The sequence below is a fragment of the Ornithodoros turicata genome, chromosome 4, assembly GCF_037126465.1.
Source record: "Ornithodoros turicata isolate Travis chromosome 4, ASM3712646v1, whole genome shotgun sequence".
In the NCBI taxonomy this organism is placed as follows: Eukaryota; Metazoa; Arthropoda; class Arachnida; order Ixodida; family Argasidae; genus Ornithodoros; species Ornithodoros turicata.
Genome location: NC_088204.1, coordinates 45,943,662 through 45,970,037, shown reverse-complemented (window position 1 = coordinate 45,970,037; position 26,376 = coordinate 45,943,662). Strand labels below are relative to the sequence as shown.

Here is a 26,376-nt window from a genome sequence, read left to right as displayed (position 1 = left end):
GGCGACTGCGGAACATCGCATTCTTGCCTGGAATTTTGCACGAAGTTTTCAAGATTCTCGAAAGTAAGGTGAAGAGCATGAGCGATATTGAAAGGGACTGTGTCCTTTTTCTTGACGAGATGAAGATAACCGAGGGCTTCGATCACGACCGTTCCCAGGATGTCTTGCTCGGAGCAGTAACTATGCCACATCAGCCTGAGAAACTTGCAAAGAACGCGTTGGTATTCATGCTTGGAGGCCTGAATAGCAGATGGAAACAAGTTATAGCGTACCACTTCACCGGAGCGTCAATTGATGGACAGGTGCTGAAAGATCAGACTTTTGAAATTATTCGATTGTGCTCAGAGATTGGTTTCAAGGTGCTTGTGGTGACTAGCGACATGGGCAGCGCCAACAGATCCATGTGGAGGTATCTGGGATTTTCAAGCCACCGAGACTCAAACACTGTCGATTCCGTCCCTCACCCTTATTTTGCCAACCGGGAGTTATTCTTCATGCCGGACCCGTCTCATGTGCTGAAAAATATCAAGGCCCAGCTTCTGACACATCGCAGTTTCACACTTGGAGAAGAAACAAAAAAAGCAAACAACCTGCCCAGTAACATTGTGACTGTGGAACACGTCCAAGCTGTCCTAGACTACGACCGAAGCAATGAGTTGAAGATTGCCCCTGCACTTTCTGATGTTCACATCAGTGATGGCCACTTCACGAAAATGAAGGTCGGAATAGCCGTGAGGCTCTTTCGTGAGGCACCGCCAGCCATCCGATACTTGATTGAAAAAGATGTCCTTCCTGTGACAGCTGAGACAACGGCGTGGTTCATGGAGCTAATTGCAAATTGGTTCAAGTTTATGGCGTCAAGGCACCGAGATCTGGCTCTGAGCTACGCGAATCCTGACAAGTATGCAATGGCTCTCGACGTCCTCAAACTGACAAGTAACACCATTCGTGACATGAAGATGGGCGCGACACTCCAGGAAGCCAGCTTAGGCCGGTGTTATTATATCGACAGATGTTGTACTGGAGTTGCACGAAGAGGCCCTGAAGGTGCATGGCTACGAATTCTTTTTAACCGGACGTTTGAGCCAAGACTGCCTGGAGAACCTCTTTTCAGTAGTCAGGCTCAAAAAACCTGTACCAACCGCATACGACGTCAAGCATGCCTTGAAACTGATTTCTGTCTGCCAGTTCCTGCACACCCCGCGGACTGGCAACTACAACATCGACGACAGCGATTACCTCGCAGATCTGCTGAGCAATCAAGTTGAAAAAATCTCCGACGAAAGGGATGAAGATAGCGACCTGGAGGAGGTATTTATCGAAGAGGTAACTGGTGCCGAGTGCGATATCCTGTCACATATCGGCGGGTTTGTTGTGAAAAGTGCCCTGAAGTCGACGAGGTTATGCCAATCATGCAACGCCGGATTATGTGCAGAATCTCCGGAAAGCCACAACAAGCTCACTGAGCTTCGTGAACACGTACGTGGTGCAATGAATCTTCGGTATATTTCGGGTAGCGTAGCACATGTGAAGAGGCATTCAGAGCGATTTCTGCTTCGAAACGCATTTATGCGATGCGCTCACCTTTCAAGACTGTGTCGACTTTTATACATAATAACGTGGACAATAATCTTCCAGCTTGTGACCAACACAAAGAAGAACTATATCATGTAATCGTGGGCAAATTTGTAAAACTGCGATTGAGGGTGCACTTGCGACAGGAGCATGTCGGTAAAACAACGTCGTTTTCAAGCAAAACGGCAGCAGGCGTTGAATTTGAATGAGACGTTTTAATAAAATCTGCTTTCAGTTAACATATTTCTGTTGTCTGTACACATTCCCATGTTTACTATTGTATATCGTTGGCCGAGACACTACTGCGTGTGCAGGTGCAGTGACGAGTTTAGACGAACGTTACAAAGCATTAACAACATATTTTACAACCCATGACCAGCTCTACTAGCATATATGACAGTTTTACTACACTAGTATCCTTCATTCCACTTTTACCCTCCTCCTGTAGCGAAAAATCGAGAAAAACGCAACCCCGCCGCTGACGCCCAATGCGATGTGGGAGTCAAAATGCAGGCGCTCGTAGCAGACGACGGAGTTGTCGCCTCCCTGAAAAGGGGACGCACATGGAGGCTCCCTAGATGTATGCTAGTTTCTGTGCGCTCTGGCTACACTCTTAAACCCGTACCTTTTATTGTAACTTTTAGAAACATGTAACTTCTATATAGACGTAGATTTCGAGATTTCTTACAGGTTACACCACTGTAACGTATATTTAGAGGTTAAAAGCGACCAAAGTCATGTCTTTACAACACGAATAGAAGTTACATCTCGGAAAAAACAAAAACATCTTGTTGTAACTTATAAATGTACCCTCTACTCCGACACTGTAACTTCTAAGCGAAATCTCCAACGATAATCTCTTTGTTAGTTTCTTATCGTTTGTTTTCCTTTTGTTTTTCAGCATAATGCCGCGTTTCAGCCTCCCATTCGAGACGACAGTTGCCAATCTACGCTGTTATTTTTTATCTGTTTCAGCGTCACCTATACGTCAACTACATGTTATCAATGCTGTATGAACACAGATTATAAGTTCGCAGTCTGAAATACAGATAGTATGTTTCTTTTTAAAGGGTGGAAAACAATTGTCAATGCCGCAACCACCAAGATTTCCGATTTCGCTGCGTAGCCGAGCCGAGCCTGGTCTAGGTCTACCCACACTGAGAGCGGTTTCCTTGAAACGCTTAACGCTCGTCGTCCGTCCGTTAACAAGTGTAATCTGTTTTAATCAGTGGTTTTCCTCGCGTTTATCATAGTATCGTCAGGAACACCGGAAAAGCTAGATGTCGCTAGCAAACAAGTATATTTTCGGTGTTCTGAGGGGAAAGTGTAGTGAGTGCGAAGATTGCAAAGAATATATAACCGAAAACGAACGTCACCACCGCAGCCCTAATTCACACACTTCATACACTGGGTAAGTGTACATTTTGTGCTAGGTACATGCGTTATTTTGATAGCAAGAGCTCTTAGCGCATGTTTGTTGTGATTATGGCAAGCGTTTTGCGGCCCTACATATGAACGCCACTTACGCTTGCTGCTTTTCTGCTCTTACTTGGTCGCCAAGTCAATACACCGGCGTGCATTTTGCGAGCTGCGGATATATGCATCGAGATATATAATTCGCAGCTTCCTACTTGTTTTATTCTTACGATATTCTAAGACTCAATCGCGGAGTGAACGCCTTCCCGCATTTATGCTGATTTGTACCTTGTGCTTTTGTACGGGTTTGAATGGTTCCGTAAATGTTACTCTCATTGCCCAAACTTTTGTTCCCAGGATCCCACATGCAGGTTCACATACCGTCACCAGCGCAATGCAGTACCTCACAAACTCGTCCCAGAGCGCCTCCAACGCTGATAACGCAGTAATGTAGTGTCTCCTGCGTTACTGTACACTCATATTCCTCAAGGTTGTGTGCGTTTTATGTAATACTGTATTACCATTTGCGCTCGCCTCTGCAACACGAATGTGGAATAAATTTTTTTCTGCTGCAATTCTCCATTTCGTTGGGTGTGTTCAGCTTAGCAAACATAGGTCAGTTGTTTTGACTCGCTAGCTTCCTCGCACTTTTATGCATTGCTTCTCACTTAGAAGATAGTTCTTTTTTCCACATACATGGTAAAGCGACCATGGTTTCTCCTCACATCAGAATCGCACTTGTGCACAATGTGTCACCTCTCGACAGACTTCTGTTTTTGTAATATACATATGTTCAAGATCTCCTTTTCTGCTGGTTCATTTTGGTACCTTGGTGTGTTCTGTAAATGTCTGTCGATATCCCACGCACAGGGTGTTTGTTTTTATTCGCATCACACCAGCGCTCATTTGACAGATGGGTTATGTTAATTTTCACAAATTAACCCATCCGTAGTTACAAACATTTCCGACATTTCCTGACGCATGTGTTTGTAACTACGGATCGACTAATTAGCAAAAATTCACATACCCCACCTGCCAAATGAGCGCTACTCTGTTGCGAATAAAAATGAACATCCTGTATAAAAAGCCGCACGTTGGCGTAACCTTTACGGGCAGGTGCTGGATTGAAGGCCGTAACCTCTAATTAGTGGGTTTCCTTGTAACTTTTATAAAAGGGGTCGCTCAGAGGGTACCTGGTAGCTTCTGAAATAGAGGGTAAAATATTGCGATTTTTTACCCTTTACTAAAGGGTACGGAGTTAAGAGTGTAGTCCCCGGGCGGAGTTCTTTCGTGCGTGACGTATCAGAGGGTGGGATAACAATGCTGTCGCGTCTTTGAAGTGCTTTATTTTATCGTCGGCTGTGCACTGTTTCGTGGAATGGTGAACCTTGAGAAGGTCTAACGCCAGTGTGAAGACAAAGCAAAGTGCAAAAACGAGCAGAGCGCAGACCACCAGTCATCGTACATGAAAGAATTCAACATGGGTGGCCTACGCTACTGTTCAGAAACACTCTTCAAGCTTGTCTCCAAACTTGAAGATACCTTCACAAGGTTATTTTCATGTCGTAAAGGGCATGCAGACAACCTATACTAGAAGTCATGGCATGTGCTAAGGGCAGTGATGGGCAGTACTTGATCTAACAGGTACCCAAGTACTACTTTAAGTACATTTCTGTGTACTTCTACTTTACCTTAAGTACATTTTAAACCGTGTACTTTGTACCGTATTAAAGTACTCTTTTCCGAGTACTTTCCCATCAAGTACTCAAGTACCCAAACTGGACTCCAGACAAAAAGTCACGAAAGAGTATCAAAAATGCACCCTACTAAAAGCGCTAAAATGACAACAAGGAGACGAAAACACACAGATAGCGCTATCTGTGTGTTTTCGTCCTCTTGCCGTCATTTTAGCGCTGAACAGCCCAGTTGGCTGATTACCTCTCTACATGTAACTGCAAATTATGTCATCTGATTAAGTTCATATTCACAGGTTAGCACTTAAGCTAGAACTTTATGGCATTAGAGCATTTGTCAAGAACGCTCGCTGAAGTTTTGCCCAAGAAAGCAAGGCACATATACTAAACAGTGAAATGCAAAGTGATACAAATTAAATTCACAATTTACTTGGTGAATACTTGAAGTACATGGCCTAGTACTTTGCACTTTGCCCATTACTGGCTAGGGGGAGCCTTATGGAAATGTTGGCCGTCAAGGCCATAGTGAATATTTCACGATGAATATTGTAAAATTCTATGCTGTGATGAGAATGCACTTCCTCGTAAAGAGCATTAACCGTTCTCGTGCAGAGCGGAGCAGAAGCAGAAACTTTCAAAGGAGGCGCGTCTCCAGTGAATACACCTACGTGGGCATTCAGACTCGTGTACAGATGCTCTTTGTTTTCATTCTGTGCATATGTATGTGCATATATATCATGATGAGGAGGCGAAACAGGTTATGTCTACTGCGTTGTATAATAAATCTTGTTTTGGCATTGCTAGGTTGAAATTTGGAGATGATCGTGTCTTCACTGACTGATAGGAAACTTTATACATCGAGGAACAAAAGAAAGATCAACCGGCCTTGTTGTCATGACATAAAAAAAAAAGAAAACCGAAAGTAAGAATGGACAAAAAAATAAAACCTGATAAAAGGAAGAGATATAAAAGTTGAAAAGGGAGGTTAGCACTTTGTCACGTCCGAGCTACGCATGGGACATACCAAACTGAGTACCTGATCCTTTGCACGCTTGGATAAGCGATCTTCAATGTATTTTAAGCTATTCGTTTTCCATTGATATTGACCCCTCACTATTCCCTTCCCCCGCAAAACTTCTCGGCCACACGGGCGAAAACGGCCCGTTCAGCAGACGCGCTTCAGGAGCCTTCGGGAGAATCTTCGCATACATCCGTGTTGGCGCGCCACCTGACGGCGTCTTCCGCGAACGGGCCGCCTCGGCTGCGGCGCTCCTCACACCAGACAATATTCATCTAGCCACCATACATGTATCGCGTCTGTGTTCATCTCGTCTCACTATGGTCGGATGTTCTGCATACGGGTGCTCTAACTCGTCTGTCAAGGGACATAAAATGTTTCGGGTTCCATGGGAGAAAGCAAGACGAATGCGCTGGGCTGTAGCCATAAACCGAAAAAAAGCCGGCGACCGTCTGTGGATGCCTGGTGTAGGCGCGCGCATCTGTGAGATGCACTTCGTGACAAGTAGGTTTTTCTCAATTTTTGAAGCACTTTAAATCGGAGCGCATTGGGTGTGATGCACGCAAGTAAAGCGTGAAATCTTCCGTTGTTATGCAGGGATGCGAAGCGATGATCCGTCGCATGTGGATTACGTGCCATCAGTGTTCCGACACGATAGAGAGTCCGAGACCCGGGCTGAACGAAAAGCTAAGCGGTAAGCTTAATGGTAACTTTTTCATCTGTTCTGTGCAGTCCACTTTATGAAGTGTCATGTCTTGTTGTACAGTTATGAACGCCACATGCGCATAATGCATAAGCGAGAAGCTGCAGCTGCTCAGCAGCATCCCAGGCTCGATGGGGAAGCCGAAGTAGGGATTCTGGGCACTGATTATGGCAATACTGCATGTACCGACGATACCAGTATCGACGATAACATGGGCGACATCGCATTGACTCAGGCTAAAGGTTTGGGCCTTCAACCTGTTAAACGACAGCGAAGTTTCCACCTGTTTGATCGCGACAGTTTTTTTCTTTCTTTTTTTGTCATCAGCTGTCCAGACAGACGCACTCGCCTTGTGTGCAAGTTGTTCCTGCTTGCAAGAAGAGAACGAGGTACTGCGGGGGACAGTCAGTACTCTACAGGAGAGAGTTGCAACTCTAACTAGGAAATTGAATGCACAGTTTGATGTAGAGCACATGAATGATGATCAAGCATTGTTCTACACAGGTACGTGCCACTTATGCAAGACAGGTGTAGCACAGTAAAAAGAAATCCCTCTGCAACTTTTCAGGTCTATCGAAACCGGTCTTCTTTGCTGTACTTACCACCGTCTCACCTGTAATTCGTGACAGCTCAAAATGCACTCTCAGCAGCTTCTTTTATTTCTTATAAAGCTCCGTATAGGGACGACATTCAAAGACGTCGCGTTCAAGTTTGGAGTATCCGAGCACACTGCTAGCAGTATGTTTAAATGTTGGCTCAGAACAGTGGCTTCCCTCTGTCAACGGCTCATTGTTTTCCCTGAGCCACGTGTTGCACAGAGCTGGTTGACAGAAAAGGAACGTGAACATTTTCCAAACCTAAGAGCCATAATTGACTGCTCAGAGATTCCTGTTTCCAGGTGAGTGAACAGGGTATCATTCTTTACCAATTTTTAAAAATTTGTTTACACAATTTTGGTGTATACTTGTGTTATTGGAGCTGATATTATTGGGCATCATGCGAAGTAATGTTGATAAACTCTGTGATGGTTGGCTTTCTTTGTAGGCCACTAAATATGAAAACTCAACAAGAGGTCTGGAGTATAATTATAAACAGACCAGCACACTGAAATTTCTAGTGTGCGTCAACCCTCACGGAGCAGTAACACTCATTTCCAAAGTTTACGGGGGACGGATATCAGACAGGCAGCTAACTCTAGACAGTGGTAAACAATTTCTCCCTGACATAGCCTCGATGTCACTGTGACACACACGGTGGGTTTTACTCTGGTAAACAATGGTTCTACTTTTTACAGGACTACTTGATGTAATCAGAGAGGGCGATCAAGTCCTTGCTGACAGGGGCTTCCAGCTCCACGAGGCATTTTTTCAAAGAGGAGCTCGCCTAATCACACCTGCATCAACAAGGAACAAAGAGCAGTTACCACATCACGAGGTCACAACATCCAGAAGGATGTCCTCCTGTAGGATTATTGTGTAACGAGCTATTGGAAATTTGAAGAAGTGGCGTATCATGACAGGCCATGTCCCACACACACTTGTTCCATATTTCGACAGTACCCTTACTGTTGTGGCAGGGTTAACCAACCTCACACGGCCACTGATAAGAGCAAATTAGGTTGTCGTTACAGGTGACCATCTCTGTGTGGATCAAGAATGCAGGTAAGCAAATAAGCAGGCAAGTTACAGGTAAGATCTTGCAAGTAAATGATTAGCAGTGAAATGATTTGGCTGTACACTGTTTTACTATGACTTAAAACCCACTAACTAGTCGTGGGAGCACAATGTCGGTGAAGAAAGCTCTCACACTGCTTTCATGGCACATCATAAACTCTTGGTCGCGCTCAACCTCCACAAGGTGTCCACCACGTTCCACAAAAAGGAAAAAGTAGCAACGCTTGCTGTCCACAAGGTTCAAGTGCAGTTGGGCTTGTACCTGGTAGTAGTATCTGTGACTTTGCTTTAGGGTTCCATCCCTTGTTAGGCAAAAATCCTTTTGGTTCTGTCCATTTTCAGCGAGTGTTGTTGGGTCAGCGTCTCTCATTGTGTATAGGCACTTTACTTCAACCAGTGCTGGTTCGTGGCAGTCGCAGTAGTATACTCCGTCTGGGCTGCATCCCAAATAAGGGTACCTCGGGCTGATCATGAGCCCACAATCTTCTATCCTTCCGTTGGCATGATGCTGTGACAACAGAGCAAATAGGGAGTCTTTTGCCCTTGCTTCGTTTTCAATACAATAATAAATGGCAGGACTTGTAATGTTTTGGGAACAAAAATTTTTTTGCAGCAGCGATGACACTTTTACCTGTTGTGATGCACATACGTCCTTGAATATTGATGCTGTTATCCTGCCTTTTCTGTGTGGCTGGACTCTTCCGCTGTAGTCTCGTGAGTTTTTCTATTTCTTCCGCATCTCTTCTTGATATTTTAATATTGTCTAGCTCGACGCATATGTTGAGTGAGCTCAAGGGACTTGTAGGCGAAATGATGAAATCGCCACTGGCCTGAGTCTGCGTGCTTGGTTGCGTAGCGGCTGCTTGGTTGATATCAATGAGTGTGAACAGCCGTGCCTCTGGTGTGAGGCAGTTATTAGACCAAAAATAGGGTGGGCTCAGAAATTTGGTCACTTACTGTTCGTATTTGTGACACAAAAGCTTCCAACTTATCGTCTGGAAATTCTATGGTGGAATCTTCAGTAGCATTACGATTTCGTTTTGCTGACCACCATCGAGGTCGCCTATAGTCTAGCTGCCGCGCTTGCTGAGTTGGAATCTAGTTGAGTAAAAATCACTGTAGGATGTGCAACCTGTTTAAGTTAATGTCAATACCTGTTTCAGGCGTGGTGCCAGCCACTGGCATGGGAGATCTGTAGGTGCTGGCAGCTGCGAGTTGTCTCTGTGTGTTGCCTCAACAGTGAAGCATATCGCAGCACAGTGGCTGCACACTTCACCTAACCTGAAAGTATACAGGATATTTTATGTAACAACATGATTAATAAAGAAACGCTTGCTATACTGTGTTACACCAGCTTACCCAGCCATACAAGAGCAAGATGCATCCACAATCTCCCCATCATGTTCTGCAGCAACCCAGCATGTGTACACCATGCCCGATCGTTGTGAGGGGCTGACAACCCCTCTCAGCACTACTTTGTTGTTGACAGTGGCTATGGTGATGTTGTGTACTTTACCTGTTGGTTAGCAACCTTATTAATATCCACTCTTCCCAGAAACCTGGAAACGCTAAGAAGTAGCACTCGCCGCTTTTAACATAGTGGTACGCTTTCATTGACTTATAGGCATCCTTCCTCTTATCGTGGCCAAGCTTATTAATGAAATATTCATTAATGTCGTCGTATGTTATTCGTGGCCACAGGTCTGCACAGTCTGTGTAGGATAACTCCTTGTACTTCACCACTTGCAAAAAGCTGCGCAGAAAAGCGGTAAACTTGAACCAACTGTTACACAAAACACCGATGTGCGCATCGGGACGCTTTCAGCCGAGCTCAATCGCATTGAATGTGCGAACATGGCTGAGTGGCTATTATATCACTGCAAACGAACTAGTCATGTCCCTCTTGATCGCTTATACACACATACATCAGTCAAATAACTGCGTTCACGCTACGCCCAAGCACACACAGCCGTTCACGACTGCAGTGCTGTGCCCAAAAAAGCTGCGGTGCTGCCACTTTTACTGGGAGCAGTTATAAATTTCCGCTGTTGACTGTCCCGTGCGCCATTTAAACCAGGGTGTCGAACCGCAAAAAATACGGGTTCGGTTCGGGTTCGGGTTCGCGTTGTTTTGATTTCGTTCCGGTTCAGTTCCGGTTCGGCCACGCCAGAAATCGAACCGGTTCGCAAACCGGTTCGCAGCCCCGAACCGGTTCGCGAACCGGTTCAACGCTTCCGTTTTTTATGTTCCATAAAACTGTTTTATCAGGAAATGCGTGGCTAATAGCTTACTGCTGTTGTCTGCATTGACGTCTCTAGCGTTGAGGTAGCCCGTTAGCGAGAGAAATGAGAAATGGATGAACACTTATTGCAACTAGAGTTCACGCTGTTGAAGCGGCGTAGTCCTGCTACTTTCTGTTCCCAAAATCTCTTTTTTCACACGCACAGTGCCAGCAAGATACACTTAAAGGAAGCCTAATAAGATGGACAGCGTAACATAGACGACAGTACTTGCCGGCACACTGCCTTCGCAGTGGGAATCGATCTGAAACCGTACTGAAGCATGTCGAAAATAAGCCTGCCAGCCTTACTCTGTCCGAGCTCACAGCAGTGTACTAGTTAATCCACAACACAACGGCAATGTGTCACGACACAACTGCTCTACCAATAAGCAGAACCACATTTACTTTTCAAACCACGACCAATCAAACAGGCGCCGTTCTGCGTACGCTCCTTCTCCACTGCTCATGTTTCTGACTTGTTTAATTTGTACTGCTCACGTGTAAAGGGAAATCTTGGGCGCTTATTTGATCACATGTTCGTCCTGTAGAGCTATATAACTGGCCTACTCCATTCGTGTTTCATTCGTCCGCGTGACACCTCGTCTCTGAAGAGTAGACGCCTCACCGCGTGCGTGGGGCGGTAGCCACGGCGGCGCTCACAAGGACAACTGCGCTTCAACATGTTAAAAAGACGCTCAAAGTATACTTACTATACGTCGTCGTCTGACTGCTAGGTGAACATTTCTGAAATCCATAGGCGCGTGATGATGATACCAATGTGTCTTCGTTCGGGGATAGAGAGGAACTCTTATGCTGACTTCTTTTATGTCCGAACCGTTTTGTTGCGAACCGGTTACCGCTATTATTTTTTACGGTTCTGTTCCGGTTCGGGTTCAACAGTGTCATGAAAATTTCGGTTCGGGTTCCGGTTCGGTTCCGGCAAAAATAACGGTTCGGGTACGGTTTTCGGTTCGGGTTCGGGTTCGGTTCGACACCCTGATTTAAACATCGTTCTTTTCTTTATTATTCTTTTTTTTTTAAGATTACTCACCTTCCTGCAGCCATAGCCATGCCGCGGCGGTGAGAATTTCGAACCGGAAGCGGTGGAGCACAGGGTTGCCTACAGATTTCGAAACTCTACATTCACCTATAGGCATCACAGTCAAGAGAAAGCCTCTTCTATCTCAGAGGAACACTTCATTATGCTACTGCTTAGGTCAGACTACCGGTATATAGAACACTCGTGCTACCGATCGTCACGTTCGCGAAGGTAACTTGGGATCATTGGGACCCCTTTGCTGCGTCTCTTTTGCGGGTTTCTTTCGAATTGTCGCCACTATACGGGTGTATTATGTGTATATATTATATAATTAATGTACGTTCCCTACTCCTTCCCAGGTTCCTTCTGGGACCAGTATTCTGAAATAAATGTATAAATCGTTATATTTTGGTGTCGTTCCCTTTGTCTTCCGGATTCCTTCCCTCTACTGACTGCTCATATGCAGACTGTAATCAGCAATTCTATCGCTTCCGTTGGTTAGCTGCAATTAACGTATATCGCACGCTTATAGCCCACCACCGACTTAAACATTTCTATCACAATCCCCCGTCACCGGACCTCGCAACCTGGAAGGTAAAGGTCGCTCAGACGAAGGGAACGATGAGCACATATCACGAATATCACTACCCAAAGGCAGAACCGGCTGCTCGAACACTTTATCGTTATCTTATCTATTATCGTTATCGTCTTTATAGTTATCAAAGTACACGTGTCCCAGACCCGAGGGCTGATAGGGACGCGCCGACGAATGTCAGCACTGATATCTGGGTGTGCCATTCGTTTGCTCCTGCAGGTGACACTCAAGGGGCATTTTGCATTCAGAGCAAAGAAAAGGCACGCTCATGGGTTAACGGCAGGTGTGTAATCACGTGACGAGTAGCACTGAAATGAGCCGCGAGAGGCGATTAGATCGCATAGCGCCGAGATACGCTTGGCGCCATCTCTCGGCAGGAACATCGGCGGGTACATATGACAACCGCCGAACGGCTCACCAGTCCTTCTAGCCCACCATAGCACGGGGATGAACGTGTAGTATATTTCTATTGTCGGGAAAAACTCACGTGACCTATAGCGTTGTGCCAATCGTTGAACGACGGTCGAGTAGCTTTTTGCTTTGCTTTTTTTTTTTGTCTCCCTGGGTGACCTGTGACGCTGGCGGTGCTTTCCCTTTCTCATCTGTTCTCTTCCTCTCCCCCGCTTTGGCTGTTCTGGATGGTTGTGGGATTGCGTTCGCGTCGAGTGAAATAAATAACAAAATGCGGAAGCGTTGGCTGTTTCTGTTACACAAACTGCTTTATTTTTCGAGATAGATATTTCCAAATCACAAACTGCAGTCTGCTGTAGCTGTGCAAAACACGAACATGATATGAACATTGTTTCTGAAGTTCGAATGATATGCCGAAGCAACTTTTGCATTCACTGATAGCTGATGTCTCACGTGGAAGATTTCACAGTAGAACAACAGTATATTGGCTGCACAGGCACACACATTCAGAGATCTGGCATGAGAGAACATATGTCCATATCCCTTTGCTGCTTGTGGTCTGGTTGACCCGTCACAAAGGAACTTGTGCAGCTGCTATGCCGAAGGATGATGCTCCAACCACTCTGAGTAGCTTATCCATTCTACTGTATCCATGCAGATGCTTTTCTGAAGCAGATACATGAGTTGAGAGCTTATACCTGAACAAGAAAGATGGGGCTCAGAAACGTGAAAACCAAAAATTCTACCTGCCAAAATGCTGCTTATATGCCACAGGTGTGGTGCTATATGCTATGCTAAGCGGCAGAATGGAATAGGAAGCGACTTGCCTGTCATAGAGTGGGTAGTTGAAAAACGCAGTATTGGTTCTTCTTGAATCGTTGTCGCACCAAGCAAGCGAATCAGACTTAGCTGCCTTCCACTTATCTATCACTGAACTGACTTGCAGAAGTATCCATGAGGCACCGAGTTTTTCAGAGTCGGTATCGACAACATTTTAGGGAAGGACACTAAAAACCATCCAAAGCGGTACCGGCATAGATGCTTTGCTTGCGTCCATGCTGCACCCCCCATATTTCGAAAATTTACGGCGAGTTGCTCGGCACCGCCGACACGACGTCACCGGAGTGAGCGCGCCAAGGGAAGTTCATAATTTCAAACCAACCAATGAGCGCTCGCATACCGGGGGAGCGGCCTAAGAGCCAATGGGCTCGTGACGATTGAGGACTCGCGCTCGACGGACTATCCTTGACTTTGCTGACCAAGAGCGAGGGAGGCTCCGCCCCCAAATGGCGCGCCAATGGGAGGACTCGGGAGGCGGAGCGCTGCGGCCTCTGCTCTTGCCTAATAGATGGCGCATCGGTAGCGCTCGGATCGGGATATGTGAGCCGCTGTCGTCTGCTTCTTCCGGTAGAGCTACGACCTTGAAGCCTCTGCTCTCGCGTAAGAGATGGCGCTACATTGGCGCTCGGTAAGGGCACGTGTGGTCGTCCCAACTTTGAGCCTCGACCTTGAGACTGGCCGGTAACCTAAATTCCGATGACGCGGCGATTGCAAACCATAGTGCGTAGTTTTGACGATTATGCTTCATGGATGTATTATTTTGGCCAGTTCGACGTTTATGAAAACGGAAAGAAATGAAATAAATCATTTAAAATAATTGTACTGTGTGCTTCTCTTTTTTTCTTTTTGTAAGTAGTTACGCAAGTGTACTGCGTAGTTTTGACGATTATGCTTCATGGATGTGTCATTACATTACCAAATTTTTGGCCAGTTCGACGTTTCGCTCCGCTCTTCATTTAAAATAATTGTACTGTGTTTTTCTTTCTTTTTTTTCTTTTTGTAAGTAGTTACGCAAGTGTACTGCGTAGTTTTGACGATTATGCTGCATGGATGTGTCATTACATTACCAAATTTTTGGCCAGTTCGACGTTTCGCTCCGCTCTTATGCGTGAATATTGTCTCAGCTCATGAAAAAGGAAAGAAACGTTGCTGCTTTTGTTCTACTCCTCACACTGAAATAAATCATTTAAAATAATTGTACTGTGTGTGCCTCTCTTTCTTTTTTGCTATTTATTTGCATTAACTGCTAAACCTGCGTAAGTTGTTACGGAAGTATGCAAAAAGTAAAGAAATGTTGCTGCTTGTTCTACTCCTCGTACAGAAATAAATAATTTGAAATAATTGTACTGTGTCTGTTTCTTTTTCTTCCTTCTTTTTTGTAAGTAGTTACGGAAGTACGCCAAGTTACCAACGCCTTTTTTTCTCTTTTTCTTCCCTGTTGTCCGTGCACCGACATGTTGCACCGACATGCTGCGCACCGACATGCACCGAAATGTCCGTGCACCGTAATGTTCGTCGCCCGGTTGTAATGAAAATGCTGCTCTTGCCCTTAGGAGATAATGATTGAAGCGAAAAGAAACAAACCACAAAGAGTAGGTAGTTAAACGTCCGTTTATTGACTAGCAGCTTGGGCACATCCATGTCTTAATGTTGTTACTTGCTACTGTACAATGAAACTGGTGTTTTGCAGGGGGAAAGCCACACCGCCATGAGGGACGTTAAAACCCAGGGGTAGTGGGTGTTGGTATCCGAACCCGGGATGCAAAAGAATTATGGGCGTCGGCATTACCTGCACTGGGAAAGGTGCGGTGGCCAAACTTACAATGACGGGAACGTTGTTTGTATTGCTTAGAGTCGCCGTAACAGCTGGAGCCGCGCTTGACGCGTTTGGTCGCGAGTAAGGTGGGACCTGCCGCATCCGATGTCTTCGTGCTGTTTGTACCCGTCGAACTGCCTGCGCGTTCGAACCTGGGCGTGCAGAAACCGTTACAGCTGTAGTCGCGGCGTTGGTCTGTGGCAGAGAAGGACCCGCACGCTCTGATGGTTGAAAAATAGGAATGATGTGAGATGCCGGCGGTCAGATTTGCTTACTGAACAATTGAACAAACAAATAGCGACGAAAATGAAAAACATACCTGTAGTACCGACGACGCCTGCCATGGAAGTTGGCACACGTGGTATGACAGCCGTAATAGTACGCCTGTGGCTAGGTACAGCACTGTGTCGTCGTTGAGAGCGTGCTGGATGATGGCCCAAGTTCTGGTTGCGAGAGACGGGACGTGTTTGGTATCGGAGCCCCTCTGTTCCCGAGAAGACGCGACTTTTTGCTGTACCAACACACTCCAAGAAGTTGATGAACGGGTCAAGTCCCATCCTCTGAACATGCCTCCGCCACAGCTGTTCGTCCAAATAGCGTTGAATGTCTTTCCTTTGAGGGCCTCCACGATGAAGCGACCGTTTAAGTACGCGCCAGGTGGACTCTATGGTCTGCGTATGAACCTCACGATTCGGTCCTGTAACGAACTCAACCCGGTGATTGACAACTTTGTGGGTGTAGTACTTCCGCCTCCCACGTCGTCTCCATTGCTCAGGGTTTTCACCTAGAGTTTCGAGGTTTCTGTAGCCACCCCAGCAGTCCGTGATTATGGTTGTCCCTCTCTTGATGTAGCGTCTGATAAGCGGTATAAGGGTGGCTTTGTCCCGCTTGTTGTTAGGACAAACTACAACCCTCAGCTTGCCTCCTTTGCGCTTGGCGTTTGGGTTGACTTCCCTTTCTACCATGCCCAGAACCCAATGACCTTTCCTGACACGACCTCTGTGGTACTTCCGCTTGCCGAAGAGACTTTCGTCGATTTCTACGATCTTTCCCCTTCCACCAATTTTACCTTCTGCTGCAATCTGTCTTTGAATGGCCACGGACACGACGGATCGGCACAAGGACAGCCAGCGAACGATCGTCCGATCCGCTATTTTTCTGGCAGTTCTCGAACACTCCAGGGTTAAATACTTGTACGTGTGCCGGTCATGAGCGAAGATATGCATCAGCTTCAGGGCGAGTCTCAGTGGAATCTTATACTTCCTGAACATGGAATCATGAAAGACAGATTCCCCCCAGTTGTGGCCGTGGTTCCCGCACCTCCATCTTGCCGTACCCGTAGCCGGGCTGAACAGCGTCGCAGGACGATTGCATAGTCTGCAACGCATGTCGCTACGCAGTGCACCTTGCTCCATGAGCCATCTGATGACCTCAGGTTGACCTAATGCAAATAAATTTACAATTTCATAAAAATGCAATTTCATAAAAACCGGGAGGAATAGATGAGTATCACTCAACAATATCAGTGACCATTTTCACGACTTTTCATTTAAGAAATTATGAAACTGATTATCTTACTTTGGGCAGCGATATCCTGCAGCACGTCTGAGCTGATCTCCATGACAGTTAAGCAGCAACGAGACTCTTCGGATGAAACATGTTCCAAGACAAGAGTGACACTATATGCGGTCACGTACGGTCTTTATAGTGCATACCCAGACGGAGTCTTCGACCTCTTCGGGAGGACGCTTGAAAGAAAGCGTCCTCCCGAAGAGGTCGAAGACTCCGGCTGAGAAGACACCGGAGACATTCGGTTTCCTTGTGCACAATGGTCAATGTCGGCATGTAGTCCAGACAGTATACAAATGGGTGAAAGAAAAAGAGAGCAATGAAGGAAGGTTCCTAAACGGTCTTACCCCTTTAGGAACCTACTGTCTGGACTACATGCCCACATTTACCATTGTGCACAAAGAAACCAAGTACGAAGGGAGTCGTCGGCATACGAAGAACTAGGGCGTAAGTTAAAAAGAAAGAAGGAAAAAATATACCGTATTTTCCGGTGTATAACGCACGCGTAATACAGCAAAAAAAGTGCTCGGAAGAAGTCCTGCGCGTTATCTAACGGTGCGCGTAACACGCGGAAATATTTTCCTGCAGAGTTCCTTTTCAGGACGGTGCCGTACTAGCGTCTTCAAGGGTGTGCTGTGAGTTTCTTACAAATCTCTTACGGTCAGTTGACAAAACCGGCGAAAGGGCACTGGACTTCATAAACGGTTAAAAGTGTGTGAGATCTGGTTGAACTGAACTCACCAACAAAGAATATAAAACGCTGCTCAGTTTTGTAAACGCACTGGCCGCATTTGTTTTTGAATTGGGTTTTTCATGTTCTTGGACTTCGCGCATGGCATGATTGAGAAGTGGCGCGAAACGGAAAGCGGAGAGAAGACTGAAGTATACTATGACACCGACTCTGTTGCATCGGTGTGTTTCAAATAAAGCATATCCATCAATGATACACCGCCTTCTTTTATTGTGCATGCTGGTGGCAGTAAACTTGTAGCAGCATTGCGGTGCGCGTCATGCACTCGTGCGCGTTATACATCGAACGTTTTCCAAATTCGGCCCATTGCAACCGGTAAGCATTGTTGCTTGAACGTATATGGTTGGAAACAAACTCAGAAAACAAAGTGTTTTCTTTTACTTTTTCCGGTTTCAACTCCGATGTCAACTGCGTATTTAGAGATCTTTGGCCGTGATACATGGATCGAAGCGCTTTTTATTGCGTCTTGTCAGAGGATAATAAATATATGCGGTCATAAGAACATTTTTAAAATCGAACCTTGTACTGCTTCTTGAAGCTGCTTCTTCTCGGTAAAGTAACCGAAATATCTTTAGGATTATAGACAAGACAAGAGTATGGACTTTGCGACAGGTCATTACCACATGGCTGTCGCGCGTAGTTACTTTTCCGGAAAATTTTAAAGTGCATACAGGGAAACACGCACACACACACATATATATACAAAACAACACAAAGTTTAATCAGCGTACCTTAGTAACTCTTCGTCCCAGAATGGTGAGGACGCTATCGTTCGATAGTACGAAAAAGACCTTTCATGTGGCAATACCCAATATTGCAGATATGCCTCGTTTCTTTCTAAGCGTTAGATCGTGCAGGGTAAACAAAATTTCAACATATGTATGACAACACTAATCTTATAAATACGACTTAATTTACACAAAAAATGGATGAAACAAAGTCCACTTGAATCACAAGCAGACAAAGGGGGGGGGGGGGGAACTGCAGCAGCAGCGGCGGGTTCCGAAAAAAATGATCCCGCGTCCGAAGAGAGGCTCGATAGCTAAATGGTACTTAATTAAGTATCTTTGCTTGAACTGTCGGAAGTACTGTCGGAAGAAAACGGGTTTGTGTCCCTTAACTCAGACAACAGTCAGTGCCACAGGCTGCTCTGCACCGGGTTCCGGAAAGAATGTACAAGCACTGGGCTTAGCCTATGGCCCCTGGTTGTAGAGGGCTGAAATAATGGTTCGGCGGGGTTCTATGCTTCCAAAAATACAGGAGCGGCATTGTGGATAGCTCATGAAACAGAACACCAGGAATGGGCAGTATTTAAACACTTTGTATTTAAAATATAAATACATGTATTTAAAATACGTATTTAAATACATGCAAGAAAAATGTATTTATATTTAAATACCGTTTTAGGCGTATTTATATTTAAATACCGTTTTAGGCGTATTTATATTTAAATACCGTTTTAGGCGTATTTATATTTAAAATACGCTTAAGTACACATATCTCATCCTCCCATATTTGTGGGCTTCTCTCGAGTTCCACATTGTAGCCTCCAGCGGTGAAGGGTATCCTGGTTAGAGGCTACAGGTCACTCATCCCGTGTGTTCAGGGATTTCCGCCCGTCTAGAAAACAGCACAATGTGCGAATGAGGGCATCGCCACCCCCGTTGCTTAAGTCTTGGAAGCGAGAAGAGAAATTAGAACTCCAATTTGGGAAAGTCTGTATGATTGTCTGTGTGTTCTGAGAACACACAGACAACGTGACAAGATTAAGAAGCAATTCTCCAAGGCCCTGATACCTTCTGCATATTTCCGGCAGATAGGTTAGAAAAATGCAGCGAACAACATGTCTCACGTTAGCGTGGGCGTAGGAATAAATTGTCCCGGGTTGCGGAGCATTTTGGAAAATGAAATGTTTGGGCGTACTTTTAGCAATGCGCTCAAGCAGTATCAGCCACGAGGAGGAGAGTGGAGTTAAACGTCTAACTTTACTTTCAAAGCTCGTGCAAACGCAGTTTCAGCACTTAATGCAAATAAATAGCAAAAAAAAAAAAAAAAAAGCACACCATCAGATCGCTTTCTGGATGCGAAAAAGTGGATTAGGATGACGAATGTGTTTATGGGCGAGCGGATTACACAGAGTGAAACATCAACCCTAAAAGCGAACGAATAAAACAATCGGATCAAACGACCGCTGCCGTCTCGATCAAACGGTGTTTGATCAAATGCCTTTCGACCAAATGTCCCGCGTTCGATCAAACGGCTTTCGACCAAACGACGTTCGATCAAATGTCCCGGAACCCTTACAAAAAGGAAACACACACACACACAGCACAATTATTTTCTTCCGTAACTACTTACAAAAAGGGGAAGAAACAAGGAACACAGAGTATAATTATTTCAAAGGATTTAGTTCAGTTTGAGGAGTAGAACAAGCAGCAACATTTCTTTCCTTTTTACATACTTCGTAACTACTTACAAAAAGAAAGAAAAAGACACACAAACAGTACAATTATTTTAAATGATTTATTTAAGTGCGAGGTGTAGAACAAAAGCAGCAACATTTCTTCTTTTTCACGAGTTGAGGCAATGTTCACGCATAAGAGCGGAGCGAAACGTCGAACTGGCCAAAAATTTGGTAATGTAATGACACATCCATGAAGCATCATCGTCAAAACTACGCAGTATACTTGCGTAACTACTTACAAAAAAGAAAAAAAAGAACACAGAGTACAATTATTTTAAATGATTTATTTCAGTGCGAGGAGTAGAACAAAGCAGCAACATTTCTTTCCTTTTTCACGAGTTGAGACAATGTTCACGCATAAGAGCGGAGCGAAGCGTCGAACTGGCCAAAAATTTGGTAATGTAATGACACATCCATGAAGCATAATCGTCAAAACTACGCAGTAAGCGTCGAACTGGCCAAAAATTTGGTAATGTAATGACACATCCATGAAGCATAATCGTCAAAACTACGCAGTATACTTGCGTAACTACTTACGAAAAGGAAAAAAAAAACCACACACAGTACAACTATTTTAAATGATTTATTTCAGTGCGAGGAGTAGAACAAAAGCAGCAACATTTCTTTCCGTTTTCATAAACGTCGAGCTGGCCAAAATAATACATCCATGAAGCATAATCGTCAAAACTACGCACTATGGTTTGCAATCGCCGCGTCATCGGAATTTAGGTTACCGGCCAGTCTCAAGGTCGAGGCTCAAAGTTGGGACGACCACACGTGCCCTTACCGAGCGCCAATGTAGCGCCATCTCTTACGCGAGAGCAGAGGCTTCAAGGTCGTAGCTCTACCGGAAGAAGCAGACGACAGCGGCTCACATATCCCGATCCGAGCGCTACCGATGCGCCATCTATTAGGCAAGAGCAGAGGCCGCAGCGCTCCGCCTCCCGAGTCCTCCCATTGGCGCGCCATTTGGGGGCGGAGCCTCCCTCGCTCTTGGTCAGCAAAGTCAAGGATAGTCGCCAAGACTGCTCCTATTGTTTTCGCTGGTACCGGTTTTTGAGGAAAGTAGCGGCGGCGCTGCTGTCGCATACACTTGAAGCGGTCCCGCGTCCTCCCATGCTTACTGCAGACTACTCGCTATCGCTGTCCATGTGTAATAGTGAATAAGCCGCGTTTAAACCATTGCTATGCACCAGGATGCAAAACTGGGTATGCACGCACGAAACAGGATCATAAGTTATCCCTTTTTAAGGCTCCAGACAATGAAGAACGCCGTATGCTTTGGCAGATGCACCTTCACAGGGAGGACAAGGTATTGGACGCCGACTGTGCTGTGTGTGAACTGCACTTTGAATCGCATTTCATCATACGGGACTACGTGCACGTCATAAACGGAACCGAGGTGCGGATACCAAGAGGAAAGCCAGTACTTGCCATGGACGCTGTTCCCACGATTCTGCCGAACTTGCCTGCGTATCTGACGAAAAGAATTTACACTCCACGGGCTCCACCGAAACGTCGGCAGCTGAATCCTGATGACAACAACAGCAGGAAACGTCGACGTACGGGTGATGTTCCCACGCCATTGCAAGACACTGATTGTGATCCTACAAATGCCGCCTCGGAAGATATTTGTGTAAGCACGGTCGTCGCCAGCCTCTCCGAGCTTCGCAAGCTTTCGCTCCCATCAAAATATTGGGTGCTGCACGAATTCCATGACTTTCCCGGTGCAGTGTACGTGGCCTGCAGATTGGATTGTTCAACATTACAGCTCGTTATCGAGAGAAGCGTATTTTTTAAGCCCTCAAGTCAAGACAAGTGTTGTGAGTGTGAAATGTTCTTGCTCGACAAGCTAGTCGAGAAAACTAGTGTGGTAACTGCGCAAGAGGTGGTTGATCTGCTGCGACGAGCAGCAGAAATTCCACTGTGTTGCGGGGCTGCTGAGTTCTCGCTGTTGTCATCATGTCAGGTGACAAAAGGTCTTCAGGCCCAGCTGTGCACAAAAGCAGGAACCTTCTTCAGCGTCAGTTGCACAGGAAAGTCACCAAGACAAGGTAAGGTACCCATGGTGAACCTCTTGTAATAGACAGTAGCTTTAATGTGAATGCCTGCATCGAATTTGGACAGTTATATCTTGACATACGTGGACCAATATTTATATTTCTCCACATTTGCAGGGCTCCCTTGCATACGTTGCAAGTACCTTCGCAAGGCCCTGCAAACAAGGAAATCCCTTCTAAAAGAAAAGAAGGCGAGAAGAAGCGCTCCTGACAGGCTCCGGGCTTCCAACAGAAAACTGAGGAAGTTAACTTCAAATGTAGGGAAACTCAGGACAAGTATATCTGAGATGATGAAGTCAACAGCAAACTGCTCCGAGACTCTTCTACAGCAGAAGCTCCAAGGCCTGGCACCAAAGCAACAGCTGGCAGTAAAACAATGCTTCGAAGCTGCAAAAAGGAAGAGTACACGGGGCATGGAATACGACAAGGAGTGGATGTTAAAGTGCATACTGCTAAAGATGCGTAGCCCAAAGCTGTAGAGTACATCAGAAGGCAGAACATTCTGGTTCTTCCTGGGAGAAGTACAATCAGGAAATACATGTCGAGCTACATGGGGCACTTTGGATTTAATGAGAAAATCCTGGAGACCCTGAAGCGAAATACTTCAACTATGGACCCCTTCAAGCGGCACGGTGGTCTCACTATCGACGAGATGAAACTTTCTGAGCACCTTTCTGTCGACACTGCAGGAAGGTTCGATGGCTTCGTAGACTTGGGCCGGTATACTACAGAGGACCAGAAGCACCTGCTGTGTGGCCACGGGCTTGTAGTGATGTTTGTTCCACTTTTGGGGAACTGGACGCAGGTTCTGGGCGTGTTTGGCAGTCAAACAAATGTCAAGGCGACCTTGATACAGAATTTGATAAGGGCTGGTTAGAAAGTGGTTAAGAATTCCTGTTTAGAAAATGTATACAGTGCGCTCAATAAACCCTGTACGCACCTTTATTCAGGTTTCTGTCTTCTAGATTGGGAGCGAATAGTAATAATAATAATTGGGTGTTTACGTCGCGAGACAACTGAGATCATGAGCGACGCCACAGCGGTCGGTCTGTGGATTGCTTTTGCCCACCTGAGGGTTCTTTAACGTGCGATGAAAGCTCATCACACGGCACCCCATATTTAACGTCCCTCGCGGAGGACGGAGTCTCTAAGCAACTTGTACCCTGCCACCAAATTGCTGGCGTCCTCGGCTGGGTTCGAACCCGCGATCTCGGGATCAGAGGGAGCCAGTAGGCTGGATAGGTCCTGGTTATAAGAGCTGCAAACTAGAAAATCATTTTGATAAGCCGCACAGATCCAAGAAAGTGAGTTCACCAGATACTTCGACAAGGGATGCCTTATTATACCCTGGCCATGGACTGGCCAAGTTCATTTCCGTGCTGGAAGAAGCATTTACGTTATATTTTTTCCACTCAGAAGCTCTACGTCTGCAGTATCTTTGACTTTATGCAAGTTCTTGACCAATCTAAGGCTTGAACAAATTGGCTGTGACGTGCACTGCAATGAACTGACTGGACGTGTTCTTCAGTTCTTTTAGTCACACGGCTGCATTCTCTTGCAAAGTTTTTTTTTTTCTTTCTCTCTCAAATTTTCTTGAATAAGGAGAATGTGGCAAAAAGAGAGCGACGGAAGCATTTGAAAATACCCTTGAACGGAAACATATCTCCTTGAGACAAAGGATTGTAGGATTCTACCCCCTTGAATCCCACGCGGGGTTTAATCCAACCCGTCTTTTGCCCAACCGCTGCACCGAGAGACACAGACACAAGTGAACAAACACACTCTTTACTCAGTGACAAGGGCACCACTTACATATCCTGTGTCGCGGATCCTCCGTTCCGCTCCAAGCACCGCTGCCTACCTTGACAGCTGTCGGCAGAAACATTGCCCTCTCCCCCCATCGCGCGGCGCTTTTATCTCCTTCGATAAGCAGCGACTGTATCATGGGCGAACTGCAGCGCCCCACACTCTTCCCCCCCCTTAGAGTTCACATGTCTGGCAGGTCCGGCATGTCGAGTATGAGTTCGTCCCGGGGTCCCGCAGGCGAGAGCAGGTGGGGCCGGAACCGACGCACAAGGGCGAGAGCTGCCTCGATGTCTTGAGGTCCAGGGTTGATTGCAGGAGCAGGGGGCGGTTGGAGAGCTCTGTTCAGGTGCAAAGGGCTCGCTCGATGTGTTGCTGGATGGAACTGGATGACGTCGCACAAGGGGCAGAGGCGTGCCATCTCTTCCGGTGTATAGAGGGCTGGGGGCTCGGTCGGGTGGCGGTCTTGGAGCGTGAGGCCTTTGAAAGGTTCGGGCACGAGGGCGACCGGGTCGTCGCGCAGCGGGCGCGGTTGGTCCCTCCATCGACGGTGCGACACGAATCCAACACTGGTGTCACCAGACAAGGTCGTCCACGTTGCTGCGTGGGCGACTGAACGAACGGCCGGGGCGACGTAACGTTGATGTCGGGAAGCCCGAGCCTGGGGGTGGGCCGTAGAACCTTGTGGTGTACGAGATCTCGGTCGTGGCCTGCGTAAAAAAAAAAGGGAAAACGTCACCTCGGTTGCTTACGTGGGCGAAGGTTATAGCGGGTAATCCCGGGAACCCCGCCCTGGGCAGTAGTCTCTTGGGGGGATGGTTGACCGGCCCTAGGGGGACTTGAGGGAGAGCGGGCTTGCGATGCTAGATCGTGGTCCTCCTCCCACCTGCCGCTGTCCGAGATGCGCTGGCTGAAGGTCTTGAGGTCTTGTACGTGGACGGGGCCAGTTTCCTCGTTGTCGCTGCAACGCTCGAGCCTGTAAGTGACCGGAGTTAGCTGTGCGCTTACCCGATAAGGACCGTCCCATCGATCAGCGAGAGAGTCAGCAAAGCCTTTCGCTGCATCGCTAAGGGGATGTGTTCGCCTTAGTACCAGATCTCCAACGCGGTAAATGACCTGGTGCCGACCTTTGTTGTACTGGAGAGACTGCTCCAGTCTTGCGACCTCAAGACTCTCTCGTGCCAAACGAATGGCAATCGAAATTCTATCGCGAAGATCATTAGCATACTTCGCGTACGAACGACTAGGCTGTGTGTGCCGTGTTCGCAACGTGTTTTCGAGGGGGAACACAATTTCCCGTCCAAAATTCAAATAAGCCGGGGTAAATCCTGTCGACCTATTTTCCGTAGTACGAGTGGCAAAGAAGTAAGACGGGCGTTCCAATCTTTATGCCTTTCGGTAAAAGATACCAACATCATCTTGATGTTGCGATTAACCCGCTCAGTTATGTTCGCCTCAGGGTGATAAGGGGACGTCTTTACGTGACGTATGCTCAATGCAGAACAACTATCGACAAACACCTTACTTGTAAAGTACGAGGCGTTATCCGTGATGAGCTGGTCCGGGAATCCAAACAGGGAAAAAACGTCCAGCAGTCTGTCCCAGATCCGAGCGGACACCAACTTCCGCAGCGGGTAAAGCTCAACCCACTTCGTGAAGTGATCTGTAACAACTAACAGATACTGGTTACCACGGGGACTTCTGGGATAAGGACCCATTACGTCACATGCGACTATCTGCCAAGGTTTCTGGCTAACAATCGGTTGCAGCAAGCCGGGAGGCTGCCCTCCACGCGGCTTAGACTTCTGACGTATCGGACAGCTGCATGTATACCGCAAAACATCCTGTCTCATGCCTGGCCAAGTCGCGATACGACACAACTTAGAATAAGTCTCGCTGCCGCTACCGTGACCCGACAATGCAGAATCATGGAAGTATTTGAGGAATGACTTACGTAGCTTCCTTGGAACTACGATCCGAAAGGGGCTATCACCAACCTCCTCGTCGTCCGCCTGGGGAATGTACCGGACCAGGAGACCATCCTCACTCAGCTGATAGGAGTCGTACCTCTCCTCAGCGCCTTCTGTGCCTTCCAGGTTTGACGTTTCCAGCCACCTCGACACACGTTGACAAAGGCCGTCGGTCCTCTGCGCTTCCAGGATGTCGTTCCTGCTTACAATCTGTCCCCACGAGAGCTCCTCCTCCGTGACGGTCCGGTTAACCGCGGCCACAAGCTTCTGCGGAATAACGACGTCCTCAAGGGGCAACGGTGCTCGAGATAGCGCGTCTGCCGCCTTATTTGAGGTTCCCTTCCGGTATTCCACCGAGAAGTCATATCGCTGCAACGTTAAACTCCAACGTGCGAGCCGTCCGGCTGGTTTTTTCAACCGCTTTAACCAGGAGAGTGCCTGATGGTCAGTTTGGATAGTGAATTTCGCACCATCCAAATACATGTCGAACTTATGTAGTGCGAACATGATTGCTAGGCACTCCTTCTCCGTCACGCTATAATTGCGTTCGGGAGGCGTCAGCGTACGGCTTGCAAATGCTACGGGCTGGAGTTCACGGTGATGCTCTTGTAACAAGACTGCACCGAGGCCGTAATCGCTCGCATCTGTTTGAAGTACAAATGGGCGATTGAGGTCCGGGAGATACAAGCGGGTAGTGT

General features: G+C 46.7%; 2 protein-coding genes across 3 annotated transcripts; both read left to right on the top strand.

Moving 5' to 3' along the window:
* Nucleotides 1–6,158: 6,158 nt before the first annotated feature.
* On the top strand, nt 6,159–8,632 carry LOC135393097 (uncharacterized). Of its 2 annotated transcripts, none has more exons than XM_064623655.1 (5): nt 6,159–6,207; nt 6,301–6,397; nt 6,470–6,648; nt 6,734–6,795; nt 8,037–8,632. In XM_064623655.1, the coding sequence occupies exons 1-5, from the start codon at nt 6,162–6,164 to the stop codon at nt 8,118–8,120; spliced, it is 468 nt and encodes a 155-aa protein (XP_064479725.1). In that variant the 5' UTR covers nt 6,159–6,161; the 3' UTR covers nt 8,121–8,632. The 2 variants fall into 2 exon arrangements, with proteins under 2 accessions (XP_064479725.1, XP_064479726.1); XM_064623656.1 differs by having other exon boundaries at nt 8,024–8,632.
* Nucleotides 8,633–21,108: 12,476 nt separating this feature from the next.
* Nucleotides 21,109–22,850, top strand: LOC135393096 (uncharacterized). Its single transcript, XM_064623654.1, has 2 exons — nt 21,109–21,899; nt 22,023–22,850. Exons 1-2 carry the CDS (start codon nt 21,122–21,124, stop codon nt 22,382–22,384), a joined length of 1,140 nt encoding a protein of 379 aa, XP_064479724.1. The 5' UTR covers nt 21,109–21,121; the 3' UTR covers nt 22,385–22,850.
* Nucleotides 22,851–26,376: the final 3,526 nt, after the last annotated feature.